Source organism: Dunckerocampus dactyliophorus, chromosome 6 (genome assembly GCF_027744805.1).
Source record: "Dunckerocampus dactyliophorus isolate RoL2022-P2 chromosome 6, RoL_Ddac_1.1, whole genome shotgun sequence".
Taxonomy (NCBI): domain Eukaryota; kingdom Metazoa; phylum Chordata; class Actinopteri; order Syngnathiformes; family Syngnathidae; genus Dunckerocampus; species Dunckerocampus dactyliophorus.
In genome coordinates, this window is record NC_072824.1 from 23,611,132 (window position 1) to 23,627,355 (window position 16,224).

Here is a 16,224-nt window from a genome sequence, read left to right on the forward strand (position 1 = left end):
CACTACACGATAATGCTGTGTGCAAAATTGTATTTTGTAACTTAACTTAACTGTTACTTAGTTTAAGGGGGACTACGAAAAGGAAGGAGTTTGAAGGGACAAGCCTGTCTCTCACACAAACTCACGTACGTGCCGTATAACTCAGCCAATGAGATGAGAGCGGAGGCGGTGCCCCGATCAGCCAATAAGAGCGTGATGCGTCAGAAGGCGTCATCAAGTGCACCGACTTGAGGCATTAATAAAGTTGATTAAAAAAAACGAGAGACTTGCACTGACTTGACGCTTTATGTTATATGGAATTTCTTCTGTAATACGACGCAAAAACATTACATAAATTCTTTATGTTCAGTGGAATTTATGTAAAAGGAGGTTTGTTATGCGAGGTACTACTGTATTAAAAAAAAAAAAACACATATGGAATACAGGAAGTGAGTAAAATGTATTGCAACTGATGTAAAATGGATGGGGGTAGGATTAAATAAGCTTTGCTTTTTCCTACTCATTTTGGACATGTGGAATTGTGAACTGAAGTATGTGATGTATTCCATTGTAATTTGTATGCATGTTCAAATAAAATTAAATCATCACCATTTTTATAGATGAAGCCCCTGGTCATCGAGAACCATCATGTCAGATCGCTTTCACCCTGGGGTCATCTATGGCAAGCTTTTTTGCACTTTCCAAATGCTGCAGTGACAGGAAGAAGCTCCAGGTGTCATAGAGATGCTGGCATTTCAAGTGGATAATAAAGTTTGACGTGTTGAAGCGTAATGTTTTTTGCCGTCATCGGCGAGCATTTGGTGCTAGCACATGAAATGTCTTCCGCTGAAACGGTGAATGTTTGTTTACACGTGAACTCAGGGGAAGTTATGACAGGTTTAAACACAGCACAGGCAGAAAAAGGAGAGCTTGATTTGCTCACCAGCACAGTACAGGTAATCACACCTCATTGGAGCGTTTCTTAAAGTGATCGGTTATTGGAGCCTTTTTTAAGCCTTTTCATTATTGGAGCCTTTTTTTAACGGTTTACCTGTATGAGGTCATAATTTCTTATGCAATAAGGCTCAATATATTGTGCACCCCCAATTAATTGCATTTCAATGGGAGCAATGGATTTGACAGTAGTTTGACTTATGAGCTACATCATAGAACGAATGAAACTCTTAAGTCGAGGTACCACTGTACATCTGGTTTCCAATTGCATTGTGTATGGCACGCTGACTAAAATATGTATGGGAGCGTATACTCTCCAGTTTATCCAGCATATCGATTGAGGTGTCCTGACGCGATATTGAACTGGGCCGATATCAACAAAAAAACAAAAAAAGGATTATACCGGCCTGCATCTAAAATTTCACTTCGATGCTAGCAGTTGATTCCAGACTCTTCCACAGCCTGTCAATCACCACAGCGTGTGCTAATGTGCTGAAGGGAAGAGTAGGAGTGATGTCGGGCGGGTGTATTTTTCGTAAAAGCCAGAAAAGATGTTGCAGCTCAGTGCAACACTTCTCAAGTACATGTTTCCCGTGGTGGCACAGCATCAGTCAAGTTTAATACGACCAAACTCATTTGAAGAAAGATTTTTGAAACACCATGGCTTCCTGAAACATCCACCGCTGTCTGACATATTTGCAAAGTGTGAGAAACTCCCACGTGTCAACAAGAATTCATGAGCTATAACAGAAAAGATGACCAGCCACTGTCGGTGGTGAGTGAATGCGGGTTTAAACTCTTCATTGGGCACCTGGCTATATTATGCCTAGCCGCCACGACATTGTGGATAAAACTATCCCCCAGATGCTTAAATAAGTAAATGGGTCTTTTTATTGTTCTCTGAGTAATATCACGTGATCAAGCCTTTTCTAACACTCCACACAACAAAATAACTAATAAAAGTATGCATAATTTGTGCTGATATTGGATTGATATCGGTATAAGCCGATATACAACGCTGCAATATCGGTGTCGGATCGAAAGTGAAAAAGTCATATCTGGACACTCCTATTAGCTATAAGACAAAAGATGAGCAGCCCCTGTCAGTGGTGAGTCAAGTCGGGTTTCAATGCTTAATTGAGCACCTCAAACCTCGCTATATTTAGGGCCCTATGATTTCCGCATTAACGAAATCGCGGACAGAATAGCGGAATTAGTCAATAAAGACAGAATTTACTGTTAAACGCGAAATCTCATGGAAATTGACATGATGTGAATGAAAAGCAGTCATCGTGAGGAGAAGGAACATTCGTGTGGGGAACTATTTCCCCAGAGGACCACTCAATTGTGGCAGAATCTCGTCACAAACACTAACCTGCCCCCTCCCGAACTAAACATGTCGAAATGGCGACCTGAAACACCGGCAAAAGTTAGTGGAAACACTCCTCTTACAGAGCGTGACTGGAAGCTAGCTGTGGTTGCTTAGTTTAGCAGAGAATGTAAGTGCGGCTGTGTGTGTGTGCGACTCGGGCTGAATGAGTGTGTTTACGCCGTGTTGTATTTTACTGATGCAAGGTCTGAGTGGAAAAAAAAGACGAGATGCAAGTTAATTTTTGCACCCAACTCGTCTCAACTGTCAACACACACAACACACTTCTGGCCTTCAAAATAAGAGTGCTGTTTGCCACACCTTGTCTATTTTTGCAAGCAAAATAAGGAAGCCATTAAAAACATCTTACATTCATAATGTAGTTGGAATTGCATCGCTGACTACATCTTCCTTAATCACAAGCACGGGCATTAAAGTTTGTTGAAGATTTTGTAGCAATATGGACAAAGGCTGACATCCCATTCGAAAAGTTAGCCAAGCTACAACCATTTCTGAATTACTGGGCAAAATTGGCCAATGCTGTATTGCATCAATAAATCTAAGGACTTTTACATTTAGTTAATGCACATTTTATTCACTAACCCAAAAAGCACACGCTCTATGCTGGTAAAGTAAGTGTAAAAGGTAAAAAACGGAATTGTAAAAAATTTAAATGGAAAACCTGCTCTTCTGAATTACGTTCATAAAGATTGGCAATTCTTTTGACTTGTCTGGTGCACTGCTGTTCATGTGCATTTTAGCCATACAACTGTCATACAGTCATATGGATTTGTGTTACTACCCTGTAAAGTAGCAACAGCAGCACAGGATGGTCTGCACAACACCTAACACTGCACAGCATTTGCTTCTTTTTTTTCCCCCCCCCCATCAACAAAATCAATCCATTTTGTTGCGTGCGTCACAAAATCGCAATATGTAATTGCTCAGCCGTAATGGTCAGTGCCTGTTGCTCTTTCTCCTGATCACTCTTCCAAACTCCAACACTTACGGGGTGCCAAAATGTGCCTCTTTTACCTCCCTTTGCCCAGAATGTAAATGTAAATTGTATTTTCCTCTCAAAGCATTCATTTATCTTTATTCGTAACGTTTTACAACCTGCCAGATTTATACACAAAACACTGCTCTAAATTCTAAATAATGTCCATGCAATACCAGCACATTTGGAAAGCCTGTGCAAAAGGCCAATGGACGTTTTGTGAAACCACTGAAGGGCCTGAAGGATTGAGGGATCCAACAGGGCAACGGGGGTTGTATGTTTGCTCATCCTGAACAGAAACTTGCCTAAATCTTCAGACTTAAGTCCATATGTTCAAATGAGCCATTAGCATGATTAGGTCCATTAGGTCAAATGTCACTGCAGTAATTTCCATCTAGCAGTAGTATGCTGCTGCTCCCCTGTGGAAGCATGAATTCCTTCTCATTATTTGTCGAACAAGTAGAGTGAAAATTAAAATGCCAGGCAGACAAAATTGTGTGACAAAGTCGCCCTGGAAAAGCATGCTCGTCCGTTCATAGGTGGCAGGAGCTTACTCTATACGGACGTGTCTGCTCAAAATTCGGTTATTAGGGGTGTAATGGTACACTAAAATGTAATTTTGGTTTGGTTCAGTTTCTTGAAGTACTCGGTTCGGTTCATTTTTGATACAAAAAAAGCGAAAAAAAGACTTAAAATGCTTTTATTTAAAAAAAAAATGCCAAAGTCCAACCATCTGTCCTAAGTGAAATAGCGGACACGTGATAGCTCGCTGACGACATCACTTTTAGCTTTTTCATAAAGTGCTGGTATAACTTTCTGACTAAAGTGAGGACGTCATAGTATTTCGTAGCGGGGTTCAAAAACTTTAATCATATACAGTCATGGAAAAAATGATGAAACCACCCTTGTTTTTTTCAGTTTATTGATCCATTGTAATGCCTGGAAGAAATAAAGGTACCTTTGTTTGGACAAATATAATGATGATAACAAATATAGCTCATGAGAGTTGAATTTACCGGTAAGAGCTGATATCGAGCAACTTTCATGGTTTTCTTGATAATAACCAAAATCGCATAACTTCTAACATGAATAACTATAGAATTGTACTGCCAAAAAATAAAACTCCTATGAGCTATTTTTGTTGTCATTGTTATATTTGTCCAAACAAAAGGTACCTTTAGTTGTATCAGGCATTAAAATGAACAAGAAACTGAAGAAACAAGGGTGGTCTAATCATTTTCCCCCATGACTGTACTTAAAGCCAGCGCTCTCAACAACTGAATATGGACGTAATCTCGTGCCTTTAAAAACTCCAATACCATGTCTCACTGCTTTGGTCTGTTCAAAGTTGTTTGCTAGAGGTTGTGTATATGCCGAAGTTATCTGTGTTTGCACTAAGATGGTTTTCTTTTTTGTAGATGTACCATTCACTACAGAATGATGACATTTTAAGTGCACAAACATGTTAGACGTGTTTCCTGCAGCATACCCAATATCCGTGGAACAATGTCGACACTCAACTTTGGATTTATCCACTTGCCTGTGTCCATCCATAATTTTAACAGTAAAGTCATAGTGTTCCCAAACAGGAGACCGTAGTGAGATGGGAGGCTCTTCCAGCTCAGGCTTCTCGCTTGCATTTGCCATGATGCCATTTGTCACGCCTGCGAGCTACTAGCGGTCCTCCCCCTCAGTCAGTAGTGTCCAACACTCAGAGGCATCAGTGTGGAAATTCGCCCAAGACTTTAGTTCCGCGTGAAGCGCTTAGATCACTCTAGTAATAAATTCAATGAGAAAAATAGCATAAAATATAACCGAGTGGACTGAACTGAACATGCACAACCGAAACATGACCGATCCATGTGAACCATTACACCCCTATTGGTTGTTGTTTTAACCAACAGTTAAATAGACCGTTAATTTTAACAGCACCGTCATTTTGTTGTCAAAAACCCGGTTAACTTTAACCAGCTGTTAACTTGATGTTAAAGTTAGCCGACCTAAGGACTGCTGCTAACATTTTAACAGTGTGGTTACAAGATGGAGTTTGCATCTAACGCTGCCTTCATGATGCCATATCGTCATGTCTCCTTATGTGCATTGCTGATTTCTGGTTTTATGCATTACTTCACACTTTACTGTACACTGCAGCGTTTCAACACATGACAAACTATATTTGCAAGACAGAAAAACATGCTTTTAACTTCCTAGATTTTAAAGGAAACTATTTTATTGAACCGTGGTAAGCTTGCAAATTCTACCTTAGTCATGTTTAAGAACAACTATTTAGATGGAATAATTGTACATAGAGCTATTCGAGGCTTTATCGGCGTCACAAAATTGTATTTTTATGAACTGGCAATTTGAGATGATAACTCCATTATGTTTAAAGCATTCCATAGGAATTGTAAGTATAGCATGTCTGATCTTGTACAGTCTTGGCTTTACAAGGTATTGAAAGCTGTGTTCTGCACACTTAAAATAATAAATAAAAAAATAGAACATACATGTGATCAATATTGCACATGTGTTGTTTATACATGAATAGCTATTATACGTATTATCATCTTGGCACTAATATTAGGTTGAACCCTTAGATTCTTACTTTGAAGGTGAGCCGACTTTCTGTATTTTTCCCAAACTATAACAGCTTGGGGCCGCATGGTGGTCTAGTGGTTAGCATGTTGGCCAACACAGTAACAGTCAGGGGATTGGGAAGACCTGGGTTTGAATTCTCCCTTGGCCATTTCTGTGTGGAGTTTGCATGTTCTCCCGTGTGTGCGTGGGTTTTCTCTGGATACTTCAGTTTCCTCCCACATCTAAAAACATGCATGTTAGGTTAATTGGCGACTCAAAATTGTCCATAGGTATGAATGTGAGTGTGAATGGTTGTTTGTCTATATGTGCCCTGCGATTGGCTGGCGACCAATCCAGGCTGTACCCCGCCTGGGTGTACCCCAGCATGGCCCCGCGACCCTAAAGAGGAGAAGCGGTATAGAAAACGGATGGATATAACAGCTTGTGCTGAGCAAAATATTTTAAACCAAAAACATTTTTATTTAATTGTGTCATTCATAAATTGCTCGCGTGTTTTAATCCGTAAAACGTTTGGCTTCATTTGTTGCAGAACACACTTTGAAAATTTTTACGTTAAGCGCGTCTGGGCTCTTACTTTGAAGGCTGTTTAAGTCGTTTTGGTATCCGACGTAGGGCCCGAGGTTCATTTTGCTGTAAAGCTGGAAACTATGTTAAATATCGCTTATTTTAAGTTATAATATATTTAACTAACATATTTGTTTAATTTCTTTATTTAATTTGTTACATCGTTTCGCTATCATTTTTTTTTTTGCTAAACCGGAAGTCAACAAATGAGGAATTGTGGGAAATATTGGCGCTGATGAGTGACGTCAACCACACGGTTATCTTCGATGGTGCTGTTAACTAACGATGTGACTGACCATGTTTTGAACAACACATATTTAACGGTCGGTTAGCTAACGGCAGGTTAAGAATTGAACTGGTTAGGGGTTAACCGGTGGTTAAAATAACAGAGTTTTGAACAACCAGGCCCAGATTGTCAGAGTGAAGACAAGCTGCAAACGAAAATACTAAAACTAGCAATAGACTTAGACAAACTTTATCCATCCACAAGTGAAACTGCTTAAAGTGAAATTGCTTGAATGACTGCTGGAGAGGACAATTCACTCACTGGTTGCTGTTTATGAGCCCTTGAGGAGGGCACCGAACCCCAACAGTGGAAGCTCGAAAACACCCTGAAAGAATCCTGAAGTCATACAATTAGGAATTCTGGCAAAAATATCTGAAAAAATTTACCCCTTAAATTGCACTAAAGTTTCTGGATTAAACCATTGTCATGACAAGGGTATGTGTATCCTGTGAGACTTCAGTACAGTGAGCATCGAAAGGATTAACTCCACAAGTGTTTTTTCATTGGAAACTCATATACAACATAGGCAAGCAAGAGGTCTCTGTCCTGGATGCACAAGGAAATAAAGTGGAACCTCAGTTAGCGACTGCCCTGGTTAGCTTGTTATTCGGTTAATGTTGAAAATTTACGCCATCGCGTGTGTTCTCCAAACAGCGTATAATATTGTGGCATCAAGATCAACCACCACCATCGTTCTGTTTTCAGTCACGTCAAGAATCACGTCTTCAATGAAGGTAAAAGTGACCTTAAATGTTTAATTGATCCTTTTCAGTCATCATTTTGTTTGCATTTCTAATCATTAACATTTTTGGCTTTCTGGAACGGATTAATTGGATTTACATTACTTTTTATGGGAAAAATTGATTCAGTTAGCGTCTGTTTCAGGTAAAGTCTGACCTTCTGGAATGAATTAATGACACCAACTAAGGTTCCACTGCATGGTTCAATAGAGGAGACAAGATTGTATTGTTTTCCGGGTTTAATATAGTAGGTAGTTTATTTTTACACTTTTATATTAGTTGAAGATTCTGTATGTCGTTGGCTAAAATTATAGCCAAGCATAGCATAGCAAGCCAAGACTGACAGCACGTTTAAAGGATTTGTAAGAACTGTCATGCATAGAGTCTGCTCGCCTTCAGTTATCCTCAATATACAGGATAATCAACTATTTTTCTGTTTGGAGGTTTATGTCAATCATACTGAAAAATAAAGAGTAATAAAAATCAAATATGCACACATTGTCATTTTCATAGTTTTCAGACAAAAATCACATGCACATGCACAGTATAAAAATAGAATTATGTGACAATAACTGCATACGTACAAACATTTGAGTGTTTTGTGCAAATGTGTACAGATTATGAACATGTTTATATGCATTTCTAATTCTTGTCTGCATATAAAACAATAATTGTACAACTATACTGTTCTGTGTTAACATGTTTGGCTTTCTGGAACGGATTGATTGATTTACATTACTTCTTATGGGAAAAATTGATTCCGTTAGCGTTTCTGTCAGTTAAAGTCAGACGTTCGGGAATTAATGAATGACGCTAACCAAGTTTCCAGTGTATGGTTCAATGGAGGACTCCAGATTACATTGTTTTCAGGGTTTAATGTAGTAGTTAGCTTCTTTTTACACTTGTATATTTGTTGAATGTGCTGTATGTCTTTGGCTAAAATTACAGTCAAGTAGTCAAGACTGACAGCACGTTTAAGAATGAAAACTGATATAAACATAATACATATATAACTAATATACATGACTACGCTATTTTTCAGTTTTACTATGCAGTATTATACTTCCATTTTGTACCGTAAACTTGCAATATTTCTCTCGTGCAGTTATTGGGGTTTGTGTGTACTCGGCATTGACAGCATTTTCTTTTGCATTTATTTCTTTCGCCTTGCAGCGTTTGTGTGATTGCAGCATTTTCCCGGTTGCATTTCTGTGTTTTTGGATCATTTCTGTTTGGGAGCATTTGGACGATGCTGTGCGTTTGCCCCCATCGGCCACCGTAAATAATACGGCCCGAATCACGCAGATACATTATATTAACTTCAGTTGATTCTGCATGGGCGACACCCATACTAAACCTCTGCAATTAAATTGTCGCCAAAGGTAACATGACTTTGCTGCAAACGCCAGTTATGAACGTTACTACTAAACATTCCAATACACACTGATGGCCTGTCAACACGGACCCAAACTTCATGTCTGTCGATGGTTACACAAATTAACGGTCATGGCAACAAACATGAACGTGTGTGAGGCCTTTACCTGGTCCATCAGACGCTGACAGGGCAGGTGAATTCAGTTTGGGCCGCTTCGAGCTCGGAGGTCCGACATCCAGGAGGTTTTCAGCCATAGTTATCTTCTCCAACTGGTCAGTTTAGATGATAACCGTAATTATAGTTTGACATGGAACTTGGTGTATCAATCCGAAGCTTCCCGGCTAGCACATTAGCAAGTTGACAGCCTGCTAACGTTAGCTAACTGACTGATAGGTCGCTAAACGCCTGCTATCAGCTAAGTTAACAGCTAGCCTTTAGCTACTCCGTGCTGTGCGAGTCGGTGTCTTCAAAAGAGATGCAATAGCGCCCCGCTCCGCCACCGCCATTCACCCCATGATAATCCAACACCCAACACCCACATTATTAGCATTAAATAACAAAAATTAAAAGCTTTCCCATGTAAAGATCAAATTCCAAGACGTCAATCCAATGAAATCAGGTGAAGAGCTGCATTCCGATGAAAAGGTCGTAAATTTTAGATGTTCAAAGTACTCATTTAGTGTGACGTCAAATTTCTTCATGCAAAAATTGCGCGCAGCTCCACAAAAAAATGAGCAATTGCATAAAAACGAGATTTTGCAATTCCCTTCAAAAGTCACAGCCCGATCCCAACCTGCGGACGGTAAACAATACTGCTCCCGAACGGCGACAGGGCTGAATCGCCGCACTTGAAGGGGAAATCAGATATACCGAGCGTTTCTGTCCGACGACCACCGAGCCAATTCCCGTTTTTAAGCACAAAATGCCTCCGAGTCGATGTTAAGACTGCGTTTTCGGGGGAGGGACGCCGTCATATAGCGGCAAGGATGCTCAATTTGAACGTAAAACCCAGTGTTGGACCGAAATCCCAATTCCGAGCCACAACAAGATGGCGGCTGTTGATTCCTTCGATACAAAAAAGTTTTTTTTTTCTTTTCCAGCTCCGCTGTGGAGGGGGAGGGGCCGCGCAATCACGCCCTACGTCAAACACTACTCCCTTTGGCCACTGGGGGCGCCGCAGTACTAATAAAAATACATTGCATTGTAATACACGTTATTACACGTAGTGTATGTAGACTTCAAACTTCAATAACGCGTATTTCACAAATACCTGTGACAGTCAAATTTACTCACACTTGTAAATATGTCAGAAATTGCTAATGTGCTCATTTTGGTTTTTTGCTCATTTTAACATACTGTACCCTCACACATTAAAAAAAATAATCCTAAACTGTATCTTCAATTTTGGGGTCATATATAAAACAAATAGCAGTGTGCATATTTGACAAGAAACCATCTGTATACAGGGTGCTCAACTATTTTTCTGTTTGGAGGTTTATTTCAATCATACTGAAAAATAAAGAGTAATAAAAATCATAACACTCAAACTCAAATAGGCACACATTGAATCAGCTCTGAGAATAAGTGTCTCATTTTCATAGTTTTCGGACAAAAATCGGACACATGCACATGTATAAAAACATAATTACGTGACATTAACTGCATATGTACAAACATTTGAGTGTTTTGTGCAAATGTGTACAGATTATGAACATGTGTTGATATGATAATGGGTAATGTGCACAAAACATACATAATACATCTTATGAGCATTAAACCAACGCATAAAGGAATTAGCATTGTTGTCAAACAGTTTTCATTTTTTGCCCCAGTGTACTTAAAAAAACAAACACATTGATTTTACAGTCTGATTTATGTCCACATTGATTTGACAGACTGGGATTGTGTTGTGAAGTCCTCGTAAAATGTTAAATTGATGTCTGCTTCTTTACTTTTCTGGCTCAACAAAACGTGACGAGTGATGACATGGAGCACAACTAAAGGGCCACTTCACTTTCTCTGCAAACCTCAAAAAGGTCTTGTGACACAAGCATTAACAATCAATACACTGTCCTCTACATGAGCAAAGCACGTGAAGACTCCTGCTTGTTGCACCCAATACATTCTTATTAAACACATTTGTAGAAAAAAGTGAAACAAACTGTGTGGTGCAAAATTTAATTCAACGTGTAGTGTATCTAATAAGTTGCTTTTCTCTTCTTGCCTGCGTCCACCATCAGTGCTGAGAATATTTCGTTATGTACTGTATATTGCCCTATACCTTGTTTTTCATTAAGAACCTCAATATATTCAGAAAATAACAAAGCTGGCGACAATATGAAAAGGTTCTGAACAAATGGAATATGAGATATGCTGCAACAATGCTAACTGACACAGAATGACCCCAGCAACTGGTGTTTTCATTTGACAATGACGAAAGTACATCAAAGTTGCCAACAAACTGGTCTTTGAACCCATAAAGCACTTTGTGTTACTTCTATTGGCTCTTTTTGTACTGAGACAGTTGTCTCAACCATTGTACAGGCGTTGTAATGATGTCATGAGTAACCATGGGCCAAGCACTGATGGATACCGTATTTTGTTCTTGAACACAAGGGCAAAGTTGCAAACTTCTATTAATATTTTTTGTCAACCGATTCCACACGACTGTATTGTCTTCCAGGGACGTAATAAAGCATTTAACTATACGCACACAACTGCCCTCTAATCAATAAAGGCCACTCAGATCAGTTAAACAGTGGCCCTGTTGTAGGTTCACTTCCTTTTGTCTTCCATTGTTTGATGTCCTTTTATCTGCATTACTGACATTAAGGAATACTCAAATTAAGTTCTCATTTAGAAACAAGTGCATTCAAAGGAACCGGTTAAAGACGGAATACATTTGATGGCGTGTAGCTCATGCCACAAAAGGATCGAAAATGCGTGACTTGTCATTTATCAAAGGAAATGTAGATTACTTTGTGTGAAAAGCACAACTGCCTATTTTCAGCATGATACCATACATTCTGAAAAGCAGACTACCCACAAATACACTCACACCTTTAGGCAACACAAAACAATCAGCTGGTTTCGGCTGCACTGCACCTCAAGATCACACAATTAAAGTGGCACAATATTAAGTCTATCCATACCGTAGAGCCCCCCCTCCCCTTTTAACACCAAATCAAACATCATGGTCAAGGTAGAAAATACTGAAATAGTCAATAAATATAACTGACAGACTGACCAATGTGGGGTTTTTTTGTGGCTTAGGCAACAAATGAAAGTTCTGTGCTTTGAAGCTCCGATGTGAACCACCTTTGTCTTTGAAGACCTACAAAGTGATTGTCCCGCACAGTCCCACTTGATTTACTTACTATTCCACTCCACGGGCGCTCTAGTCAGACGGCAAAGAAGCCGACTTTGCTGTGTGACCTTTGAACTAAGCATCACTTCAATGTCTATACCCACCTTTCAGGCCTAAAGGTACGAGTTTCATGCCCGTCACAAAGATCTTGGGTCACAGTATCAAGTCTAGTTAAAGTGCCTTCCTGTGTTTTGTGATGCTCTCCCTTTTTTTTTTTCTCCAAATTTATATACGATTTAATTTTGTGCTTTTGAATGTACTGTGACAGAAATATATATTTTAATGCTATCTCACCTCTAAATACAAGTGGTTGAGAAAAAAAAAAACATTGTGCAAGACCTGTGCTTAAATGTGCATTTACAACAAAATCAAATCTACGCAGCCTGCTTTGTAGCAAATTGTCTTATATTGTGAATACTGTATAAAGCCCTCATGTCAAAGCAGAATACATAGAGAAAGTTAACACTGCTTCATGTGATTCCCTCATTCTTTCCATAGTTCCCTGCTCAGCCTGTAATGCTGCATTGGCACTTGATTCATCTAAAATGAAGAAACCACAGAGAATTCAGCAGTCTACGTGTTATGGGGCAAAAAGCCACGCAAAGATTGCTAAAACTTTGTTCGGTATTTGTTCTGTTCTAGTCCTGAAGGCACTTAATAACAAAATGAAGAACACAAAACATGAACAACACAACCTTGCCACTTATCCTTCTCTCCTGTGTTCAACACAGGTTCGGTCCACTGCAACACTTAATTCAACTCAACAATAAACGGCGCAAGTAGTAATTTTTCCTCTTCAACCTCAACCATATTCCTTTTCTTCATAACTTGCCAGGAGGAAGTTGACATCCTGCCTGGACCAGCAAACAACCTGGGAGTGTTAGCAGCTCACAGCAGGAGGAGGGGGCACAGGCAAGCACAGGGATGGAGGATAAGTTAGATCAGAGACGAGCATAGAATTCCTCATTGAGTCTCGTTAGCTCGTCAGCATCCTCCTCAGGGGGATGGGACTGTGCACCTCCGGGTAGAAAGACAAGTTCAGAGGTGGTGGAAGGGAAGTGATAGTCTTTGGCAGAGGGGTGCTCAGGATGGTGTGGAGCGTCCCTATATCCTTCTTTCCTCGCCTCTGTGGATGGAGCTGGGACTATCTTTGGCCTTACTGCACTCTGTAAGTGAGGAGGGAGTTTGGTTGGAGAAAAAGAAGGAGGGGGTGTGACAGCCGATGTGGTGTTTGTCAATGATGCCACCGGCGACGGCCCGACCCTGGCATTGACCTCTGTTTGATCTTGGCACATACATTCCCCATTTTTAGGATACAGAAAGGTCCTCATTTGGCCTTTCCCCTTCACATTCACAGTACCTCTGTAATCAAACTCTAAGCCCATGGCGCTGAGCACAGCGTGGCTTTCTTCGCTCACCTGCACCCGGCACTCCACACCAGTGGAGTCCATGCGACTGGCAATGTTGACCGTGTCTCCCCAAATGTCATACAGCAGTTTTGTGGTGCCGATCACCCCCGCTGTCAGCGGCCCATGGTTGAATCCGATGCGTAGCTTGAAACCGAAGCCCAGCATGTTCTTGTTGAAGTCGTCCAGGACACCCATCATCTCCAGGGCAAAGTTGAACAGCGCCCTCAGGTGAGCATGCGGAGAGTCCTCTTCATTCTCCGCCAACTGCTGAACATTCAGCCCTGATGCGGCCATGTAGGTGGCACCGATGGTCTTGATTTTTTCCACACTTTTGAATTCGGGTTTTCGTAGGAGCTCATCGAAGTCACCAATTAGCTCATTGAGGACCCGGTAGCACTCTTTGCCTCCCTCGTAGCTCTCTTCATAGAACTCACTGAAGTTTACAATACTGGCAAAGATCACGCCAACACTGTCATGGTTTTTGGAGTAGCTCTGCGTCACCTGGGAACAATTACAACATATATGTGATGTAAGTATTATAATACGTTTGAATTAGGGGAGTACCGGAAATGCTGAATATTTCCTCTAAATCAAAATATCAATAATATAGTTCAAATAAATAAAAGACCCCCCCCTTTGTCAAAGACCTGTTTTTGCAAAAATATGTCTAGTCATGTCTTCAATACTAGTGAAATAACAACAGGTAGTCTACAATTTAAAAAAAAGATCACGTTTGATAGCTGCTTCATTGATCACAAATTACCTTAAAGGAAAACTGCACTTTTTTGGGAATTTTGCCCATTATCCTCGATCCTTATGTGAGACATGAACACATGTCTTTCTCTTTTCTGTGTGTTCTAAAGATATAAAAACAGATAAAAAGAGACAGGTCATTCCTGCACATAATGGGAAACACTTAGTCCGTCTATACGGCCTTCTGAAAAACACTCCAAAGAGCGCCAACGACGCTGCATCCATTCTTTTTCTATGCCGCTTATCCTTAGCCTATGCCAGCTGACTTCGGGTGAGAGGCGGTGTACACCCTGGACTGGTCGCCAGCCAACCGCAGGGCACATATAGACAAACAACCATTCACACTTACATTCATTCAATTTAGAGTCGACAGTTAACCTAACCTTTTGAATGTGGGAGGAAACCGGAGTACCCGAAGAAAACCCACACACGCACGGAAAGAACATGCAAACTCCACACAGGGATGTGGAGATTCGAACCCAGGTCTTCCCGATTTCGTGACTATGTGGCCAACATGCTCACCACACCGCCAACAACGCTCCATTTACATATAAGGTGACGTGCATTTTAACCAAGCTACAGCGACATTGTTATGCCGATCGAATGACCACACTGGCTAGCTACTAGCCAGTTAGTGACTAGCTTCACCACACACTCGCATCAGCGCCACGCTCACAAGCCTCTGACCACTACCAAAAAGGTAAGGCTACATACTGGAGCTACCGCCACTGCTGCTTATTATTTTTGAGTTTGGAAAAGTTAACACTAGGTGTAGGCGTTTGTTTTGATGTTGCAATGTGAAATCAATGCGCCGAAGAAGGAAGTTGGGATAATGCTTAAAAGTACCCAAATACTGTATTAAATGTTATCATAAATTTATCTGTTACTACATTGTTACAGCATGTATATAAAACCGTGTCGGAGGTTTATGGAGGTGTTTTAATAGCGGTCTCGATGTGTCCCATTACGTGCACTAATGAGCTGTCTTCTTTTTTATCCATTTTTATATCTTTAGAAGGCACAGAAAAGCGAAAGACGTGTGTTCACATCTCACATAAGGATTGTGCGTGATGGGCAAAATTCCCAAAAAAGTGCCGTTTTCCTCTAAATTGGCATCAAAAGTAATCCTCTGTTGTTGCCCATCCTTTGTTTTCAAATGGGTTTCTGTTTTCTCCAGGTCACTGGTGCATATGTGACTGACAGGAGGAGAAGCTCTGACACTTGGAAGGAAGTGGTTTGGCACTACCTGTTGGTTTGCCTATCTAATTTTCGCAAATATAAGACACCCTTTTTTTTCCCAAAGGAAAAGAATATTGCCTCATATTTGGGTCAATACGGTAATAACAAAACATAAAACCTGATGAGAGAGAGTACTAAAGAAGAACTATAGAAACATTTGTGTGTGACATTTGTGTTTCAATGGTGACAAAAACCTTGAGTTGGTCAGCAACATGGATGGGGATGATGTTGCCCAGTAACCACTCTGCTTGGTCCCGCATCATCTGGATCTTGGAGCGGTGCTTGTCAGCCTCCACGTTGCCATGGTAATGCAGACGGTAGCTGACCTCAAACTCGCGGTTGAGAAACCAGACCAAGAGAAGCAGGAGGAAGAAGGCAAGAACCGCTTCTGGCACCAGAAGATCGTGAGGTCGTAGAGGAACATCAGCGTCTGATGAACCACCACTACTTAATGTGGAGATGTTCAGTCTAAGGAAGGAAATTACCAGATGTTGTCAAGGGTACCCACTCAAGTGCTCCATACTATGACACTTTTTGGCACATTTTTGTGGCAAGGTAATGAAGGGCTGCAGCTAAACCCACTGCAGTTTGTTG

The 16,224-nt window shown here is 40.6% G+C and overlaps 2 protein-coding genes across 5 annotated transcripts in view; both read right to left on the minus strand.

Annotated features, from left to right (window-relative positions):
* Nucleotides 1-9,932, minus strand: part of crebbpa (CREB binding protein a) — a 53,401-nt gene extending 43,469 nt beyond the window's left edge. For 3 of the 4 annotated variants that reach the window (XM_054780198.1, XM_054780197.1, XM_054780199.1), the window contains exon 1: nt 9,029-9,931. In XM_054780198.1, the coding sequence (XP_054636173.1) occupies nt 9,029-9,116 (88 nt within the window). In that variant the 5' untranslated portion in view covers nt 9,117-9,931. Of the gene's footprint in view, nt 1-9,028 lie in introns of all 4 variants that reach the window. The other variant, XM_054780196.1, reaches the window with a different exon arrangement.
* Nucleotides 9,933-10,349: 417 nt separating this feature from the next.
* adcy9 (adenylate cyclase 9) overlaps nt 10,350-16,224 on the minus strand; it is a 45,508-nt gene continuing 39,633 nt past the window's right edge. The window contains exons 10-11 of the mRNA XM_054780200.1: nt 15,825-16,098; nt 10,350-14,139 (exon numbers count right to left, since the gene is read on the minus strand). Coding sequence (XP_054636175.1) covers nt 13,171-14,139; nt 15,825-16,098 — 1,243 coding nt within the window. The 3' untranslated portion in view covers nt 10,350-13,170. The remainder of the gene's footprint in view (nt 14,140-15,824; nt 16,099-16,224) is intronic.